This window comes from Lasiodiplodia theobromae (genome assembly GCF_012971845.1).
Source record: "Lasiodiplodia theobromae strain AM2As chromosome Unknown scaffold_33, whole genome shotgun sequence".
Classification (NCBI taxonomy): domain Eukaryota; kingdom Fungi; phylum Ascomycota; class Dothideomycetes; order Botryosphaeriales; family Botryosphaeriaceae; genus Lasiodiplodia; species Lasiodiplodia theobromae.
The window spans coordinates 369,193-389,164 of NW_023336512.1; the positions used below are offsets into that span (position 1 = coordinate 369,193).

Consider the following 19,972-nt stretch of genomic DNA (forward strand, 5'->3'; position numbering starts at 1 on the left):
GATCTTGGGCGCAGCGGCCACTTTATGCACATGCGACAGTGTGGGTGACTGGTTCCGCACCTCCGTACTTGCGCACTTTCATGGCCTTCATTTACCCCGCACGTACGTGACCCTTGTGTCACGGAGGCTTTGCGATAGTGCAAGGCTGATTTAATTACGTGTCCTACTGCGTTACTGAGCCAGGGTCAACAAACGAGTACGGCGAGGCTGACTTGACATTGGGCGTCGACCCACCCACCATTGCCATCAAAGGACCGTGATGATCATGTCGCAGCTACATACTTCCTCGAGCACGCCGCTACCTCGCACCTGCATAGATCGTGGGCCCACTTGATTGGGTGAGAATTCGAAGGCTGAGCTGAAGGCTTATCACTGCATGAGTGGCTTAGCATGGGACGAGGCTGGCAGATACCCCAAATCTCTCCCTTATCGTCAATATGCACATCTCGCAAAGTTCGCCATTGTTGCACCACATACCCTTATAAGCATTTAAATATTCTGTCTTAAGGAACATGGACCATGATGCGTTATTTCACATTGTCTTCGCTTGCCCACAACGCCGAAAAAAAACACAAAGGTGACTAAAGAGAGCGTACAGCATGACGCATCCACAGCCACATCCAGCCGCCCTTTAGAGTATCGGATACCCTAGTATCTCCGGGATCCTAACAGAACTAGAAGCCACAAATTATAACGCAAACCCCAAAACTCCCTCGATATAATGGTAAGGTGAGGCAGAAAGGAGAAGCTCGGCCATGATGTTTCCTCAACAATCGTCCAAAGCCTCGAGTGCCGCATGAGCAAGGGGGCTTTCAGTGTAAGTCACCTTTTCTGTTTCTCTTTTTCTGCTTTCTTCGTTCATGCATTGAGATGCATCAAGCTTCTGCAAGTGGGTTGTTTTGGAAGCTGCCGGGGTCGAACAGACCATCGGCATAATCGAGCTGTAACCATGCATCTGTATCGGCAGTCTGATTGAAGGTGACGTTTCCCGTGTCTAAGAGCCGTTATCAGTCTTCGAATCCTCTCGATGGGGCGGTTTGCTAAGGGTTTCGAGTACCTGACAATAATTGTGGTTGCTCTTCGACGGGCTGGAGTGCCTCAGCGGTGATATCTGGAAACTCTAGTCCCACGACTGGGGCTGATGTCGTTGAGGACTGAGCTTGCGGAGTAGAAGTCCGTGGAACAGGGGCTTGGGTTCGCTGGATGAGTGGGAGCAGGGCGTGCACTACGGAGATCATTGTTTCTTTCTCAGATACAATGTTGGAGTCGGAGTAGTTGAGGATGTTGCCTCGGAGAATGTCAATCGTTTGAAGCGCAAATTGACGGTGTTGACCAGGGCTCGGAACAGAAACAGGTGAACGATCGGGAGCTGTTGAGAGCTGACGCTTTTGGACAGAAGCAGCTCTTCCTCGAGCAGTAGGAGTGCTAGAATTTTGATCATCGTCTAGGCTAGTTAGCTTGCGAAGCTTTCGGGTAGGAGATTTTGGCTTACAAGGGGTTCGCGGCAAGGGTACACCAGGACAAATGGCCGTGAAAAGAGCCTTCCATTCCCTGACTTGGCCCACTCCTTTCTGGATCCCAGCTCGAGGGCAGTTGCCTAATTGTCGGTGGTGTTCGAGCTCTTGAGAGTTGAAGAAATGGAGGGCACAACGATTGCACTTCTCAACATATCTCTTGTGCTGATCCCGGACATGCCGCCTGTAGGAAGTTCAATTTAAAAACACGGGTGTCTGATTGATTTATGACCTACATAACAGCTGTCATCGACCTAAAGCCGCGTCCTCTGTAGGTGCATTGGCTGTTACCAGTGTCTCTGGTAGCCTTGGAGATGGGGCAGGCGAAGAGAGGGCGTCCGCCGCGTCGAGTAAAGGTAGCTTCGTTTGCGTCTTCCATGGTCGTCTCCACGCGCTGGAATCTTTGGTCAGTATGCGCGCATTTACCATCTTTAGACCAAAGCTTGCTCCGTCCTTTCCAAGACCATGGTCAATTAGGTTCCATATTTGGGTTTGCAAGACTGCCTTCACGGTCAGGTATGTGGAGTACGTCATGGTTGATTGTGTCTGGTATGCGTCTGCGGCCGTAGTACGATGCTTATATCTCTTCCCGCCGTGTCTTCCCAGATCACCTCCTTAGAGCTCACCGCTTTCCTGGTATGTAGCCTTAGTAGAATGAATTCGGCAATCCGCCATGATGAGGAACCGTTTCACAAATAGAATAAGGACCTGTAGGCATCCTGGGACGTGACCTGGGAAGGAATCCAGAAAGATATCTGGAAATGGACCAAAGAGGGGCCTGGAAATGGACCTGGGAAGGGACCCGGGAAATAGTCTGAGGGTGGGCCTGGGAAATGGCCTGGGGGGGCACTGCGCGAGGAGATACGAGGCGGCTCAATCGAGCACTCCTGCTGTCCTTTGAACGGGTCCTTTAATTCAATCCTGGTCACGGCCAATTAGTCTCTGACTTGGATACTTGGGATGCGTGGAACATAGGCGTGGAAAATGCATTTGGCCAAGGCTGTTTTATCCAGAAAATGGAGGAATATGCATACCTGGTCTTTCTATTCAAGAATTAGCGTCGTTCTACGGGAAAACTTGGGGTCTAAAAATCTAGTGTAACTATACAGGTTCATGCAAATGGTGCTGCTGGTGCAGCACGGAGTCTGTGTTGCCGGAGGGTGGGGTTTTGTCCAAAGACTGGCCCGGAGCTTTCCAAAGATCCATAATTGGTACGGATGTTGCGCTTCTGACAAGTAAGAAGGATTTGATCAGTGCAAGAACACCAATGGCACTGGAAATGACGCAGCACTTATACGCTCACAAAGCTTTGTATCGCGGCCGCGCACTTCCGCACTTGCGCACTTATGTGCTTAGACTTCACCGGGTGAATCCGCGTTCACGATTACACACAGAAGCCAACGGGTGAATGCGACCAATAAAACTCATAGCCGTACCCGAAGGCAGAATGGGGCGTAAGTCATCCAACTCTTCGTAGCCAATGGAGTACTGGAGGAAACGCGATTGAAAGTTCCCCGCTTTCACGTAATCGTGAAACTACATGGCCATGAATCCTTTCCAGCCTCAACCGGCCCAATCGAGCTGACCGAGGCTGCGAATCAGCGATCTCGATCATTCCTTGATCTCCTTCTTTTGGAAAGTGCCTACAAGCGCACCACGTCAGCGTCTTACATGCCATGGATTTTTTGCACTCCGTCACAGCCTCGCGTAGGCAGCAGAAAGAGGAGGCATTTCCATACCAGGCACCTCGGGCATCCAGCTCACCCTGCTCTTGCAAAAGAACTCTCCCTTTGGAGGCAGTGCTTCCGGGTCGTCCAGGCTGCCTACGGTGATGTATCTGAAGTGCGGCTTTGCCGGTTCCTGTATGTCCACCGTCAGCCGTCGGATAAAGCAGTGAAATTCAATTCAACGGGCAAAAAGGCAAGCGAGGGAAAGAAAGCGATTAAGTAGGACGCACCCCATACTCCAGGATGAAGCTGCCACAGTTATCGCAGAACTCACGGAACAGCATGGTCCCCGAGCCGTTATCAGCGGCGTGTTCCTTGGGCGTGCCTTGCGTGTACTGGAATGCGTCTTTCGGGATCTTTGCTGTGAGGCCGTAGTTGGTACCAAAGGCTTTCTGTTCGACGGGGTCAGCTATAAACATGCATTGAAGTCATGGAAGCGTAGACAAGAGCAACGCAGGCCAGGGGTTCGTGAAGGCTGCGCATGATAGACAAAAAGAGTACAGCGATGCTTCTAACCTTGCAATTTCGACAATGACATAGTGATGTGCGGGCATCATCTGCCGAGTTCAGATCGACTTGGTACTGCAGCGCGCGGCAGTAGCAGCTGCCTGTGAGCTTCATGGTGGAGAAGGTCTGTTATAGGATGAAGAACTAGGCAAGTCCGATTCTGTAGAATATGAAGCTTCTGAATGCAGGAAGCAGAGCTCAAAGCCAGAGAAAATAAACCACGTAGAATGAGCATGTGTCTATATTGACGTCAGAGTATGCAGTAGCTTAACAGGCAAGGGATCGGCAAAAGTCCGGCCTGGAGCTACATTCTGCAGCATCACTTGAGCTTGGGACAATATCAATCGCACTGCAATTGCAAAATGAAGGCTGAAGAGAAGGGTATCCATTCATACCGCAGAGAAGAGGAGATATCATTCCCTAGGATTACAGTAAAAAAAAGCTGCCAATATTAGATGCGCCATAACTCACATCACCATGCCTTCATGATGCTTCTTTTTAACTTTTCTTTTCAAACAACTGCTCACGACCTCAGGCCAAGCAGAAAGCTGCCGCCCTGGCCCTCGCCGGCGTTCTTGCCACCACCAGGCAGGTACGTGACCTGCGGGTTTCCGGCCAGCATCTGTGCAATCTCCTTCTGCGTCTCAATTCTTCTGATCTGGATGAGGCCGTCACCAGACTTGGCAACCGCCTTGCTGATGGTGTCGGCAGCTTCGGCTTCACCCTCGGCGCGGATAACGCTGGCCTGGCGCTCCTGCTCGGCCTTCTCGACGATGAAGCGGGCGCGCTCGGCTTCTTGCTGTGCAATTTGCTTCTCCTCAACGGCCTTTGTGAACTCCTTGCCGAAGGTCATGTGGGTGATAGAGACGTCCTCGAGGGCGATGTTGAACTCCTGCGCGCGCTTGAGCAGCTCGGTGCGGATGCGGTTCGACACGGCTTCACGCTGGGTGATCAGCTCTGCGGCATCAAACTGGGCAACGATAGCCTTGAGCACTTCGTTGCCAATGGACGGCAGCACACGTTCGTCGTAGTCGGTGCCGAGGTTCTGATGGTGATGTCAGCAATCAGTCGACGATGGGCGCAGCGCCACAGCAGCCAATTGAGCTGAGAAGAGAGAATTCAGAAGCGTACCTGGTAGATGCGAGGGAGCATCTTGACCTCCGGGCGGTGCAGGACCCTAAGGGTCAGGCTGACCATCTGGAGATCCTTGCTGCCGGTGGTGGTGGAGATGTTGCGCGGCTTGGTGCGCACATCGTAGATAATGGCGCGCTGCAACCAAGGAACCAAGAAGTGGGTGCCCTCATTAACGACGTTCTCGCGCACTCCGGACAGACGGTCGAAGATAACGGCGCGGGTGCCACCCTTCACATCGTACATGGCAGCCTGGGCGAAGGACGCGCCGACGGCGAGCGGGACAGCCCACTTGTAGATGACTTGGAGTGCGTTGGCCATGGTGGAAAGAGCTGCGGCGGCGGAAGAGCGATTGACGAGCGCGGAGGCGACGTGGGTGAGAGCTCGAACTTGTGCGGAACGACGAACTGTGGTCGGCGGTTGGGAATGCTCGCGTCGGCCGGTCGAAGCTTCCACGGCGAGCCTTGTCGATAGCACTTTTCGGGCATCGGGCGGGCACACGTGACGCCAAGAGCGGATTGGTTCAGCGCGGCTGCGATTCGTTCCTTCGTTCGGCGAACATCGCAACCAACCTTCAAACGCCTCACCTCCGGACTCAACCAACCCGCACCTCTCGCGTCGCGCTCCATCCGCTCCATCTCCCGACTTCTCCGCATACATACAAACCGACACAATGGGCGGCGGTGGCGAAAAGTTGCCTGGCCAGTACGTTCTTCCCTGGGGTCCGCGACCGCCCTCGAAACTTCCCTTCAACCAGAGCTCCGCCGGCCGCCGCGGCGACCACCCATCTCTGTGCTCCAATGCTGACCTATTCTTCTTTCCGCAGGTACATGGGCTGGTGGGGAAGCCTTGGTACGCATTCCCCGTCCCTGCGATGATGACCCGCCGACGACACCGCACGCGAACTTCCCGCTTCCTCTCCCGCGCAACACGGACGACATTGGACTCACAGAGATGCGCAGGTTCTCTTCCCCAGAAGGGCGTTACCACCTACGCCCTGTCGCAGAACCGCCAGAAGCCCCTCGGCGGCGCTTTCAACGCTGCCATCTTCAACACCTTCCGCCGTACCAGGCAGCAGATCCTCTTCTGGGCGCCTCCCATGATCGCCGGTTACTCGATTATGCAGTGGGCCATCGAGAGGTACGTCAACGACATTGCACATGAGAAACGAGCGGAGCGGACGGAGCAATGTGGGTTTGGAATGACAATGGGCTGACATGCCGGAAATCACAGCAACGAGTACTACAACGGCAAGGAGGGTCGCGCCTTGATGGGCGGTGATGAGGAGTAGATTTGTGCTTCAAATTAGACTTCAGAATCAGCTAGTTGAAGTGATGGACAGGAAGAGCTGAGTGTACAGTACGGAGAGGTTGGCGATAGACTTTTTACCAACTTTTCAAGACACTTTACGAGCGCTAAATTCCCCCATCGGTGTCGCACAATGGCCATAACTCTCCGATGCCGTTCCGGAGGATGTCCGGAAAAAAGAGAGCTCACGGATTATAGATCGGATGTTGCCGTTCGTCCGAAGGGGGCAAGAGTCACAACGCCCAAGGTCAAACTTAACCTCTATTAGACTTGAAATAGTCCTTGTCCCCCTGGCCTTTTCTCATTTTAATTCCTTCTAGGTTTCTTCACCACATTCCAAGACAATACGAAGCATGAGCGGGTCACCACAATCACTGGTCCAGCACAAATGCGCAAGCTAATTATTACAATTTTCAACCCTAGAATGAACGGACGGCTACTGAATAGAATGCCAAGAATTAAGGACCCGAAGTCCTAGAATAAGAATCTAAGAAGTAAATGCGAAATGGGAAGAGCAAGGAATGATGGTTTTGACGTGGCCGAGAAGTCCACACTAGTCCTCGTCTGTTCCCAACTTTTATTTTCACTCTTTCCTTGCTACATCCCCTTTGAGCCTGTGTTCCCTTCTGCCGGCACACCTTGGGTGTAACGGACGAGGCGGCGGGTGAGCCATCTAAATAAGATCGACCAGGGGGCCGCAGCTCTGGACGTTGAGAAGACCGCCACCGTTCTGGGGGCAGCAGTTGATCTGCTGCTCAGCCTGGCAACCGTTCTTGCCCAGGAGGCCGATACCGCCGACGTCGAGGAGGCTGCTCACTATTTTTTTCACACACCCCATTAGCCACTGGCCTTTGCTCAAACAGAATGAGGGAGAGGGAAAAGACTGTTACTTACGGATGCCAAAGGGAATCACGGAGCACTCAGGACCCGAGCAGCACGCCGCCACGTTCGTGTTGTCCGAGCAGATCTGCGTAGTAGGGGTCTCCTTGCCGGGCTTACCGCCCTCGGGCTTGAACGGAGGCTTGCCACCCTCAGGCTTGAACGGAGGCTTGCCGCCCTCGGGCTTGAACGGGGGCTGCTTGGGGCCGCTGGGAGGGTAACCTGCGCCACCACCAATGGGCAGGTCTCCAGGGATGGGGAGGTCGGGAACGGGGGCGGGCAGGAAGCCAGCCTCGCGCTTGTAGACGGGGCCGGGAGCGGGCGGCGCCGGGGGCTTGGGCGAAGGAGGCGAAGGAGGCGAAGGCGGCGGGGGTCCGTAGCCGATGATGTCCCAGTCGAAGTGCGGGGGAGGAGCCCAGGGCGCCGGGGGCCTCCACTCGTCGGGGATACCACCGTGGCCGATGATATCGGGCGCATCGCCGTAGGTGTCGACGGGGACGGCGCCGGCGAGGCGGGAGGAGACGAGCAGGGTCGCCAAGAGGGCAGGGCCGGCGGCGCCGGGAGCGAGGGTGAAGGCCTTCATCTTGGTAAGGGAAGAGTTGGCAGTGTTTTTGTTTTTATTTGAGGGCGAAAACTGTCTTTGCTTGCGAAGGCCGGAGGCAGGGCTCGTGGGTGGTTGAAAGAGTGCTGACGAGCTGTTGAGCTGAAGGAGTGAACTGTGGAGCTGGTGGTTGCTGGTTCCTCTGAAGTCCGCGAAAACATGATCTCTTTATAGATGTCACGAAATGAGCATCTGGTTCTTCACGTGCAGAATCAAGACAGCCTTCCGCCGTGAGGCCAACGAACGGATGCTCGCGGAGCACTGTTGAGAGGTGCTTTGCATGGTTGAGCCCAAGCTGTTCGCTGGGCATTTTGCTTTCGCTGAGCGTGTGCTTTGTTCCCCTCTGTGCAAACAAAGTTATTAACTCAAAGAATTGTTGGTGCCTGTCAAGATCACTGTTGCCCTGCAGACACGAGCACGTGTTAGCCAAATACGGTATGGTGAGATGCCGATTAGGGTTTTGACGTTGCCGCCAAGGCGAACGGGTGTGTTGGCGATCTACTTATTTTGGGTGGTGTTCGGGTGATAGACGTACCGGTTAAGGTTTGGTGCGGAGGTAAATCAAAACGCCACAAAGGGGAATTGAGCTCTCCGGTTTCCCGCAGAGGAACTAACCGTATGGAGAGCGGCAGCTGCGATGACCATAACCGGTACCTGAGTTTGACAGATCGTCATATACGAATGTGGGTGGCCAAAAATTCTGGGGAAAGATGCGGGGCCGGCCGGATCTGCGCCATCACCTTTTACCCGACCATGGCACTTGGACATATTATGAGATAGAGCAAACGGCCAACTTGATACACGGGACATTTCACTCAATGTGAGGAGCTATGTAGAGAAGGGAACATGTTGGGCTTGAAGGTGGGTGTACGATTCTGGACACGAGAGTAAGCAACGGTGCCACTTTGGTAAGTGCCTGACTCAATAAAGGCTCATACATACCGCCTCCCGTACTGTTATTAAGCTACTGCTTACTTTCGTGAGGCTTTAGGCGGCTTTCAACTGCGCTTACTACTGGTGCCGAGAAATCCGGGATGCGACTGAGCTGCCCAATCCCTGTGCGCGGAGAAAGGGGTATCACGAGTTTCTGTGCCAGTCATACTTGAACACATTCTAAGGCTGGCACTTTCAAAGGCTGGCACTTTCAGACAACGACGTGACATGTGTTTTCTTGATAGTTACATGTGTGGAAATTTGGATATATTGAAACTTCTGAGAATGCAGGTACAGATGATAGCTCAGATTTGAGCCTCTCAAGAAGGGTCGCGTCAAAGGGATACACCTAGTATCGCCTTCCAGAACTGAACCTTGGTGACGAGACTTTCGGTAATACGATGCACGTTGACTAAAACTGCTCTGCTAAGCATGTAGGCCAAGAGCTCTCCGGCGATCTTCTAATCTCCGGACATCCCAGTGGACATGGATGGGTGATCTTCCAGGCCGTCAGAAAATCTTTCCTGATTAACACGGATGTGTGGTCACTAAAAGAGCTCAAAGATCCAAGTATGGCACCTTTTGCGCTGCCATCCCGCTTAATTATTAATTACTGTTATCCGGCCTTGACAGACCTCCTCCATGTGGAGATAGAACCCCATTGCAGAGGAACCGGTGAGACGGAAAGCCTTCGGAACATCTCGAGAGATCTGGGTTTGCACGTGGAAAGGTTTTTCGGTAGTGCCCAGAGAAAACCCTACACGAATCGTCATCAAACTTACCAAAGGATCTCTTGGGGTAAACTTTATATCTATTCAGCCGGCTGGGAATACCCAACTCGTCGAGTACATACATTACTACAGTGAATTCATGGCGGCGCTCGTATTCTTCAAGAAAATGATTCTATTGGTTGCCTTGGTGCTAGAGAAAATCGAGCGTGTGTATGTTTGTCAGATGCACGGAAAGTGACAGCCCGACATCGTCCGACTTTAGCACATGACTGCAACTGACTTCGTAACTTACTTCCTCGACGTCGAAAGGGACTGCCACGTCAACCATCAGTGGACGGTTCATGATGGCCCTCTCTCTTCTCTGATTTGTTTCCTCAACAAGTGTGCAGTGCATCGACAGTGTCATCATTTTCATTCTACTTCCCAGAAAAAGCAATCCAGGTCATCTACAATGGCTCGACACTGTCCTGGAAATTATAGTGCTACAGAGTACGTCTTGTTATCAACCATACTGCTTCTCAAAAAAAAAAAAAAAAAACTTGTCACATCGGAGCTCCTCATCACTTGAAAGACTATGATTCTTGGTAGCCTTTAGGGTTTGCCAAAGTCTTGTTCAGAAGCCAACACGGCTATATCAACGATATTATTGAATCACTAACACCCTCCACATTGACAATAAAAGGAAAGAATCCTCCGAGGGGCCAGCGAAAATTTTCAGCTTTGTGTGCGGTAGAACTTCCATCAGGCGTGCAGATACCCTTGTGTTTTCTCTTTCCATTCCTGCTTTCTTCCAACTACAATGATTCTTGTTCAGACTCTACTCATTTGCGCAATACCAACACATTCAAGTCACACTTCATGAGATTATAAGAGCACCTCTCATCTCATCCTATGCTTCACTTGAGACTTTAAGACACAAGAAATCCCTCAGGCTAAAAGCCACGCTCAATCACTCTCTGATTGCTTACTTTTTCTACGTACAACTACATGACTTTGGCGTAACCGCTTTGCGTATGAAACGCCAACTCACTGCCGCAGACCAACCCATCCACCATCACCTCCGCACGATATTGTCCCTCCCCCCTCTCCCAGCGTCCCTCCCTCGTACCCACTTCCGGATGACCGCCCACCGCAGTCCAGAGACACACGCCCTCATACATTATTAGGTAAAAGCGCCGCCATTGGAACCAGCCAATGGCGTCACCTATGGTACCAAAAAAAAAAAGGAAAAGTCTGCTCGGGAGTAGGAAAAGAGTGTCGTCGAAGCAGAAAAAAAAGGAGAAACGAAAAGAAAAACGGTGAGAGACACGTTTCCTTCATACTCGTACTCGTACAGATAGCCCACATGTCTTTCGTACCGACGTCGGAAGCAAAAGCTCCTAAAGATGGTAATGATGAGAGGCAATGAGGCGGACAAGGGAGAAAAAGAAATTAAGAATATCAGACGAGGAAAGCAGAAACAGAAATAACGCCGTCGCCATGCTATATAAAACAAATGCTAATGCCGATGCTCATGCAGATGAAACCCAAAGGAAAAATGACTCAGATCTATGCAAAAGAAACAGTTTTCCGCTTTTTTTGACTTCTTGCCGTCGTTCACTCATTCAACTCACTTACTCAGAGATGCCCTCCTTCTTGGCATACGCCACCGCGAGGTACATGTTGTCTCCGTGCCGGGTCGGCGTCAACTTTGGCGCCCACATGGGGGTCTTGATGGCGACATCACCCTGACCACCTCCTTCGTGCCCCGGCCAGCTCGGAAGCTGCTGCTCGGGCGGCAGCGCGGCGCTGCTCTTGCGAGCCTGGTCCGGGTCGTGGTCGAGCTGCTGCGCACCGTCGCCCCTGATGATCTGCCCCTGCGGCGTGTGCGGACTTCTGCCGCCAGCCGCCTTTTTCGTCGGGGTAGTCTTACGACCGTTGTTGGCCCTGGGCGGTGACGGCGTGCTCGCGCCGCTGTCGATGATCAACAGGCCGTTCCCGTCGCGGCCGCGACGTGCCTGCAACCCTCCCTTGGGTGAACCGGTGCTGCCTCCCACATCGCCATCGCCTTCGTGTTGCTTCACGCGAGGACTGGGCGTCGCCGTTCTCGGTCCAGCATTCGGACTGCTTCTCGGTACCGCTTGATTGCTCGCGCGAGGTACCTTGGGATACTTGATATCCGAGATTGGGCTCTTGTCTTCCACACTGCTGCGGTCACTGTGCTGCTGTGGCGGCGTGGTGTTCAGCCTCAGTGTGGACGATGACGCCGGTGCCGTGACGGTCGCGTGAGGATGATGGCTGTGGCTTCCACTATCGCCTCCCAATTGCTTCGCCGACGTGTCGGACTCTTCCTCGGCCGGCGGGCTCGGGTCACCTGGAGACGCGCTCTCGAAGGACGTCATCGACGCGCTCGACGTGGAGCGCTGCGGACCCTTGACGAGCGGTGGACGTGCCGTTTGGCGGGGTGGACGAGGCGGGCTCCGGGGTTGAGGCGGGAGTGGGGGCCTGTAGGCGTGGTATTGGCTGCCCTGGTTGGCAGTGGGTTGTCCGGTCGACGACGACGGCGTCGATGACGCCCATGACGGAGGAGGGAGCGGGCCGTTGCGATGATTGGCAGCGCTGGGAACAGGCGGTGGTGCTTGACGCCTCTGATCCTGTTGCTGCTGGTGATCATGACGAACAGCAGCAGGAACAGCTTGACCGACAGCTGGTTGTGGTGGGGGCTGTTGACGCAGGGCGGGTGGGTTCGCTTGCGAGCCCTGCAGCGGCGCCGGCGCTTGCTGGCCAGTCGTTCCCCCGGGAAGATGCGCGAAAGACGGCTGGGGCGGCACTCCCCGGTTCTGGGCGACAGCAGAAACAGCAGCAGGCGTTTGGTGCATGTGCATGGGCTGTGGGGCCGTCGCATTGGTCTGAGCTTGCCGTTGTGGAGACGGGCGCGAAGCAGACGAGGGCTGGCCGAGGAATACCGGAGGAGCAGCACCAGCCTGCGGAGGCTGCTGCGGCCCGGTGAAGCCGGTGTAGCTCTCGGGCGGCGTTTGCATAATGCTCGTCGGCGGGCTGGTATAATACGCCGGGATGTAAGATGAGCTGGCGGTGGAGTTGGTACCGGTGAACTTGGTGCTGCCGCTCGAAGCGCTGCCGCTGTGTGGAGCTGGCGGAAGCGCCGCAGGCAGTGCCGCGGGCGGATGGTACAATGGCAGCGGCGGTTTAGCTACATTAGGCGGTCTTGCTACTCCGATCCTTAACGGAGACGGAATTGGCGGGGGAGAAGGAGTCGGCTGGCGTGTGATTTGGCGTCCCTGAGGAGGAATCGCGAGAGACAATGACGGCTGCCGAGCACTTTCTACTGGGCTTTCCGTGTATGCGTCTGCAAAGCTCGGCGGAGGTCTGTAGGGCCTGACGGGCGGAACCTTGGCGGGTGCATCTTGGCGCGGGGGAACCTGCACCGCTCGTACCGGATACATGGACTTGCGCACGGCGGTGTCCTCCTCAAAGAGGGTGCCCTGACTCATCGAGCTGTCCCTCTGCTTCTTCTTCTTCTTCTCAATGAAGGGCATCGAAGTAGGCACCGGAGACTTCTGCACAGGCAGAGGCTTGCGGGGATGCACCGGCTGCGGTTTGTCTGGCAGGAGCCGAGTTCTGTCGCTCGAGAAGCTCGCGGCTGGCGAGTCCTCAGTGATGGCAAGGCCGATGCTCTCCAGCGGCGTCGGGGTCCGCTGGTGCCGCGGCGGAGACGGATCGACGACTCTCACCTGCGGGTTGGTCATTCCACCGGTGCCAACGCCTGTCCCGCCGCGCGGATCCCTGCGATCGCGTGGGGGAGATGGGAACTGTGCCATGGCAGACGGGGACATGGCGACACTGTCGTGCGATGGCGGCGTCAATGCGAAGGCTGACATTCCCTGCTTCTCGGCGACTTCCTCCTCTTTCTTCCTGTCGCGTTTGCGCAGGCAGGCGAGCACGAACAGCACACCCGCTGCCAAGACAACTGCCGCAACACTGGCCACAGAAATGCCGACGATCTGAGCGGTGCTCAGTCCACTGCCATGGTCCGATGACGATGCTGCCGCAGCCGCCGCAGCCGAGGAAGAGGCCGAGGACTGGGAAGTGGTGGATGACGCGGCCTCAGAGGTGGTCGACGCCGCCTCAGAAGTCGTGGACGCCGCCCCAGAAGTGGTGGACGCGGCCGTCGTAGACGTTTCCAAGGTCGAGCGGGAGCTAGTGCGCGACGATGAAGTGGACGAGGTCGAAGAGCTCCGCGTGCTCGTCGTATTCGTGCCATGAGTGGAGCTGCTGATCAGAGTCGACGATGCAGCCGATGCAGTAGTGCTCGTGGTGTGAGCCGTGAACGTTAACGTGCTGTGCGTAGGTGCCACAGCGCCGTCCTGATCGGAACATATGCCGTACGTCGCTGCCAGGCCGGAAACCGATGAGGAACACGAGGTGAAGGCGCAGCCATAAGCCGCTTCTCCCAAGGTAAGCCCAGTGGTGCTATACTGGGAGCACAGACACTCCAGATCACCTGAACTCGCACAACCCAAAGGCCACTGATCGAACAGGATCGACTGGAAACAGCTCTGTGCGCATTGCGGGACGAGGACTTGCAGGACCGTCGGCAGAGACAGCGCGGTCGAAGTCTGGGTCGTTGTCGTGCTAAGCTGTGTTGAGGTGGCTTGCGGGAATGCTGAGGCGAGTGACGGCGTGAAGATGATAAACTTTTTATGCAAAGCGGGAAACATATTTCTACAGAACTGCACATTCTTGCGTTAAAATCGGCGGCCGCCGCGGGGCGCGGGCCGTGGCACGAACCTGAAAGAAGCCTAATTGAGTATTAAGGCATTTAGCTAAGGAGCGTATGTAGTCGGGCTGGATTATTAGCGGCCGGTCAACGGCTGGTCAGTGGGACTAGGCGGAAAAGAGACAAAACGAAAAGGACCCAGAAAAGAGAAAAAAAATCGATCAGACAATTGTTGTGTCAAAAGAGCATGCATGGCGGGTATGGCTGAGCGAAAGGTTTGTTGATATGTACTCGGTCGCGGCACCAACAAGCGCCCAGCAAAGGAGGCTATTCTTTGCACCACTGCCATAGGGCGCCCGCTGCACATAGCAACGCAGGGCGACTGCAGCGAGGCGCCTCGCCGCACCAAGGCGAGCGCTCGTTGGCTCCGTCGAGTCGACAGGTTGGCGGCACGCAGACAGGTTGGCGGCGAAGCTGCGGTTAAGCGCTGGGCGGACGGTTTTGGGAGCGGGTCAAGCCACAAGCGGTAGCGCTCGGCGGGCCAGCGGACGGGCGGCGCTTACACGCTGAGCAGAAAAGCAGCCGCCAGCCCACAGTCATCCACCGTGCTCGCGCGTCCGCTGAAACCTGCTGTCTGCTGGCACCCTGACCGCTGTGACGTGCTGGCTCGATCCTGAGGGCCGACCGGTCAAAGGGGATTATGTGTACGTCTAAGCCTCAGGCCTGCTCAACACTACAACGCAAGCAGGGAGAGCCCGGCGCCGGAAGCGCATCCGCCCTCGTGGCCTGGATAGCGCTCCCGCGCAGCGCCACTTTTTTACCCTCGACTGGCCCATGGTGCTTTTGACTTCGAAGTCTGTGGAATGATGCTGAAACGCGATCACCGTGCTGTCGCTTTGCGGCCTACCTGCTTGCGTGCTCGCTCGGCTTACCTGCTGGCTCGCAGCGCGCACCGTCAACTTAGCCTCCGTGGCGTTTTTGCAATCAAGCCAAGCTCGCGGCAGGCCATGGCAGGGCGACACGGGCAGGCCGGGAACGGCAAGCCGCGGCGGCCGATGGCGTGCAGCGCACTTGCAGGGAGACAGCGAATCAAGGGGCCTGACGCCACCGCGCCTGACCTGTTTGGCGGGCACGCAGCTGCTCGCGAACCACGGATCGCAACCAGCGGCAACGGCGAACATTTTTTCTTGCTCTAGGCCATGAGCAATCTTTCAAATGCCGGCAGCTCTCGAAGCCCGAGCTGACGGCGGAAAATTTCGAAATCTTAGAGGGGCGCTTTGGCGCAGCGCCCCCGAGCAATGGCGCTCCGCGCGCTGATAAGCGGCGCGGACTGCAGAGCGTTCTCGAAGCACGTAGCGGCAGATCATTCACATGCGCTGCGACACGAATTGCTATCCGCCCACTAGCAAACCTCCCCACGGACCATGATCTGTATGGCAGGAGATACGGCCCCATTGTCACGCCGGCCGGATCCAACGACGGCCACTGCCAGCCATGCCGTCGCCGTCCAGCGCACACCTCCCGAAGCCGCCGCCCGAGAGTAGCGCCGCGCCGCGAGGCCGGGAAGCGCAAAAATCGGCGTGGCGCCAGGCATGCTGAGGACAGAGCCGCAAGGAGTGCAGGCAGGAGACGCAGGAGTGATGGTGATGGTCGGCCTACACGCGTCCGCAGTGGGCGGCGTGCACGCCATGGGAGCCGTGCTCTGTGCTCCCGCTCGCTGCCAGTGGGGAGAGAGGCCCGGAGAGCCGCAGAGAATAAAAATAACAGGCTCGACTCCTCGTGAAAAATGTAGATTTTGTGGGTCTGCCAAACCCCGACAAGACTGCGACCGCACGCGCTGGTGCCGAGACGGTCATCCCCGCTAGCCTCCCTGCTGCTGTGATGCCGATGGCGACGCTGACGACTCCGACGCCAGGGAACCAAGTGCGAGCCACGGCTCTCCTGGTGTTGTGTCGTCTTGCTTTAAGGACCCGCCCTGATCACCACTCCCGTGCCACCTCCAACACAGCCCGTATACCCAGCCGATCCCGCCGCTCGCACGCGCGCAGAGCACGTTCGCTCCGTTGAAATTGCCCTCTCGTCAAGCACTCCCCAACCCACCACGCATTGTGAGACTTGCCCCCGTTCCGGGCTCAAAAAAAAGCGCCACCTGTTGAGGCCCGACTGCACCTCGAATCTCGCCAGCATCTTTGTCCTGTGCGGTTCCCACCCTCCACGTACATCCGGACCCATACACCGCCGAGTCAAGTGGTCCAGAGCGTAGATCTGACCCTCTCGCCTCGCATCAGCTGGTCTTCTTTGTTGCGGCGTGAGTGGGAACGTCATAGCTCCTCCGTACCCACCCGCACATATGAATCCCCCATGGCACCTCGCCTCCGCCGAAGACTCCGCCGAAGACTGGCACCTTTTTGCGGAGATGGCCTCCAACTCCAGGGACGGGCCAAACCATGGCAGTGACCACCAGGATGATGACACCAAGAGAAGAACCGTCCCGCAAATCATCACCGACGGCTCCAGCACCCCCGACGAGCCCATGACCGCCTCCAGCGAAACAAAGCCAAAGGGCAAGCGAGTGGGCTTCACCTCCGCTCCCTCTTCCGGCGACGACACGCCCGCAGACGGTGGCCACCTGCAACCGCGACCCTACTCCACCTACGGCGCTCTCCCCTCGAACCCCACTTCGGGCGCCACCACCCCTCTTGGAGAAGGTTACCTCTCGCCTACGCCCACCCGCCAGAGCGCCCCTCCGGCTCCTGATGAGCTCGTCAAAGCCGTGCACAAGGCCTTTGGGCAGCCCCTGCCCGCCAAGCCCAAGCCCGCCATCCGGAAGACCCCATCGCTCCGCATGAACAACCCTTTCTCCTCCACCCCAGACTCGGATGAGGAAGACACGCCCGCGAAGAGATCGAGGAACGAGGCCCTGGATCGAGCCAACCGGTTGGCTAAGAGCGTGGGTAGTGCCTCGGCGCCGTCGTCGAGGAGGAATTCGTTCGAGGAGAAGAGGGCTGAGGCCGGACCCTCGAGACCGAAGACGTTCGCTGCAGGCGCCAAGCGAAGCCGCAAGACCGTCTTACTTGAGGATGTCGTTTCCAATGACGAGGAGGAAGACGAAGCCGCATTGGCCAAGAGGAAGGCCAGGGAAAGCACGCTGGACGAGGCGAAGAAGCTTGTGAGGAACCACACCCGGAAAGGTCCCGAAAGAACCTCCCTCCACGCCGAGCCCACGCCTTTCATCTCAAGACCTACCACCCCGACCATGGAGCGGGCCTTCGACGACTATGTCGCCCCGCCTCCCAGGTACCGTGGCGGCATCTTCGGTGCTTTGCTCAACCTCTACGGCGCCCAAGGTGGCTTCCAGGGCGGCATGCAGGGTAACCAGTGGGCGCATTCCCGCACCAACAGCAACACGACGCTGGGCAGCGGCATGTCCACACCCGGTGGCATCACGCCTGCCATTGGAACGCCTCAGCAGTCTCCTCCAGCCTCTGGTACCAGCACTCCCGTGACCCCGGGCCAGAAGAGGCATTGGTACCACCGCAGCCAATATCCTCCCCAGCAGTCGCAGACTTCTTTGGCACAGCTGGTCGGCTCGTCATCCATGCTTGCCTCGCCGGGCACGTCCATCGACTTCGAGCATGGCGTTTCTGACCAGATGAAGCGCGCCTCGCGGCCCGGCATGGGTAAGCGGTCGCGCAGTGGTGGCGCCATCACGTCCGCCATGCAACGCCTGAGCAAGCCGCGCCTGGAGGACGAAATCCGCATCACGGTGCACATCTCCGAAGTCATGGCCCGCCAGCGGTACTTGATGAAGCTGTGCAGGGCGCTAATGAAGTATGGTGCCCCGACGCATCGTCTGGAAGAATGCATGAAGATGTCGGCCCGCATTCTCGAGATCGAAAGCCAGTTCCTGTACATTCCCGGCTGCATGATCATCTCCTTCGACGACTCGTCCACTCACACGACCGAGGTCAAGCTCGTCCGTGAGAGCCAGGGCGTTGACCTGGGCAAGCTGCGTGAGACGCATGCTTGCTACAAGGATGTCGTGCACGACCGGATCGGTGTCGAGGAGGCAACCCAACGCCTCGAGGAGATCATGAAACGTCCTCAGAAGTTCAAGCCGTGGTTCCTGGTCGTGATGTACGGTCTCGCATCTGCATCCGTTGGTCCATTCGCGTTTCAGGCCAGGCTGATCGACCTTCCCATCTGTTTCCTCTTGGGATGTCTGGTTGGCTTCCTGCAACAGATCGCCGCCCCATCATCCACACTCTTCAACAACGTCTTCGAGATCAGCGCTGCCGTCCTGACGTCTTTCCTTGCCCGTGCTTTCGGTTCGATCAAGGGTGGTTCGGTCTTCTGCTTCTCCGCTCTGGCCCAAAGCAGTATCGCTCTGATTCTTCCCGGTTACATCGTCCTGTGTGCCTCTTCGGAATTGCAGTCCAAACATTTGGTCGCCGGCTCCGTCCGCATGGTTTACGCCATCATCTACTCGCTCTTCCTCGGCTTCGGCATGACCATAGGCATCGTCCTCTTCGGTGTCATGGATAAGGGCGCGACGTCGGCGCACCAGTGCAGCAGCCAGATGCCGACCAACTACACCTTCTTCTTCGTGCCCGCCTTCACCATCTGCCTGTGCATCATCAACCAGGCCAAGTGGAAGCAGATGCCCGTCATGGTCATCATCTCGTTTGGCGGTTACGTCGTGACCAAGTTCAGCAGCGAGCGCTTCCAGGGCAACACGCAGATCAGCAGCACGCTGGGCGCGCTGGCCATCGGCGCCATGGCGAACCTGTACTCGCGTCTCGGCACCAAGGCCGACAACTTCTTCCTCGACTTGTACGAGAACCACGTGCGCCCTCGCTACCGCTCCCTGCGCCGCAAGGTCACCGGCAGGAAGGAGGAGCTGCGCAAGTCGTACAAGGTGGCCGAGGATATGCTGCCGCCCTCGTCGTCCAATTCCTCCGAGATTTACACGCCTCGCACGCGCAAGGTCGGCTATGGTGTTGCCGCTGCCGCCATGCTGCCCGCTATCTTCGTGCAGGTCCCGTCCGGTCTGGCTGTGTCGGGCTCGCTGATTTCCGGTATCACCTCTGCCGACCAGATCGTGCACAACACCACCGGTACCACGACGGACCTGCAGGCCGACGGCACCGTCAACAGCGCCGCGTTCTCTGTTGGTTACTCTGTCATCCAGGTTGCCATCGGCATCACCGTTGGTCTGTTCCTTAGCGCGTTGGTCATCTATCCCTTCGGCAAGAAGAGGAGTGGTTTGTTCAGCTTCTAAGCCAGCAGGAGGAGAATGTCGAGACAGCTTACCTTCACCAAAAGCACCGTCATCGCTGGTCGATGTCCACAACTCGATCCCGCATCGCATCCTTCCCTTGAGCCATCTCTTTACAGTGTGCTTTTTCTTTGTTTTCTTCCAAACTCATGTCATGACTCTGAGCGTTCGTTTGTCTGGTATTCTCCATCTCGTCATGCATTTTCTCGATTGCGTGTTTCGTTAGATCGTTCGTTTTCTGTCCTTGATACCACCCACCATTCTCTCTTTTTTTTTTCTCCGCAAACGAACAGCATACTTAGACCGTGTCGTTCTTTTATCATTTGCTGCATTTAGTATAGACCAAGCGGGAGCATTCTAGACTGGTGTTCAAAAGGGGTGGGATATGACAGTAGCGCGTTGGAAAAGGTGTTCAAGTCGAGCGTCTTGTTGTTTCCTGGTTGTTTAATTCTTGTTTCCTGCATTGCTCCATTTTTATCTCCACCTCACCTGGGGAGGAAAAGAAGGGGAATGGCCAAAGTCATGTACTCTTCCTCTTCTGTTTTACGTTGCCTGTTTCTTCCCTTTGGGTTGTGTAGGTCATGATCCTCCGCTCTTCCCCAGAGTATTTTCTGTTCTCCTTGTTGTTTACCGCCTGCCAGCGTTG

At 56.2% G+C, this 19,972-nt stretch overlaps 6 protein-coding genes across 6 annotated transcripts; 2 read left to right on the top strand and 4 right to left on the bottom strand.

Annotated features, from left to right (window-relative positions):
• Window positions 1-3,125: 3,125 nt before the first annotated feature.
• On the bottom strand, window positions 3,126-3,862 carry LTHEOB_9770 (uncharacterized protein; the record flags this gene model as incomplete). The annotated part of the gene is made up of 4 exons (XM_035519394.1): window positions 3,126-3,157; window positions 3,254-3,374; window positions 3,472-3,633; window positions 3,758-3,862. 4 exons carry the CDS (start codon window positions 3,860-3,862, stop codon window positions 3,126-3,128), a joined length of 420 nt encoding a protein of 139 aa, XP_035368659.1.
• A 409-nt stretch (window positions 3,863-4,271) lies between these two features.
• LTHEOB_9771 (Prohibitin) lies at window positions 4,272-5,200 on the bottom strand (the record flags this gene model as incomplete). Its single annotated transcript, XM_035519395.1, has 2 exons — window positions 4,272-4,793; window positions 4,880-5,200. 2 exons carry the CDS (start codon window positions 5,198-5,200, stop codon window positions 4,272-4,274), a joined length of 843 nt encoding a protein of 280 aa, XP_035368660.1.
• A 352-nt stretch (window positions 5,201-5,552) lies between these two features.
• Window positions 5,553-6,170, top strand: LTHEOB_9772 (Ubiquinol-cytochrome c reductase subunit 8; the record flags this gene model as incomplete). Its single annotated transcript, XM_035519396.1, has 4 exons — window positions 5,553-5,584; window positions 5,706-5,731; window positions 5,842-6,019; window positions 6,113-6,170. 4 exons carry the CDS (start codon window positions 5,553-5,555, stop codon window positions 6,168-6,170), a joined length of 294 nt encoding a protein of 97 aa, XP_035368661.1.
• Window positions 6,171-6,860: 690 nt separating this feature from the next.
• Window positions 6,861-7,649, bottom strand: LTHEOB_9773 (uncharacterized protein; the record flags this gene model as incomplete). Its single annotated transcript, XM_035519397.1, has 2 exons — window positions 6,861-7,003; window positions 7,082-7,649. 2 exons carry the CDS (start codon window positions 7,647-7,649, stop codon window positions 6,861-6,863), a joined length of 711 nt encoding a protein of 236 aa, XP_035368662.1.
• Window positions 7,650-10,944: 3,295 nt separating this feature from the next.
• LTHEOB_9774 (uncharacterized protein) lies at window positions 10,945-14,049 on the bottom strand (the record flags this gene model as incomplete). The annotated part of the gene is made up of 1 exon (XM_035519398.1): window positions 10,945-14,049. The coding sequence occupies one exon, from the start codon at window positions 14,047-14,049 to the stop codon at window positions 10,945-10,947; it is 3,105 nt and encodes a 1,034-aa protein (XP_035368663.1).
• Window positions 14,050-16,398: 2,349 nt separating this feature from the next.
• On the top strand, window positions 16,399-19,329 carry LTHEOB_9775 (Pheromone-regulated membrane protein; the record flags this gene model as incomplete). The annotated part of the gene is made up of 1 exon (XM_035519399.1): window positions 16,399-19,329. The coding sequence occupies one exon, from the start codon at window positions 16,399-16,401 to the stop codon at window positions 19,327-19,329; it is 2,931 nt and encodes a 976-aa protein (XP_035368664.1).
• Between the last annotated feature and the right edge of the window lie 643 nt (window positions 19,330-19,972).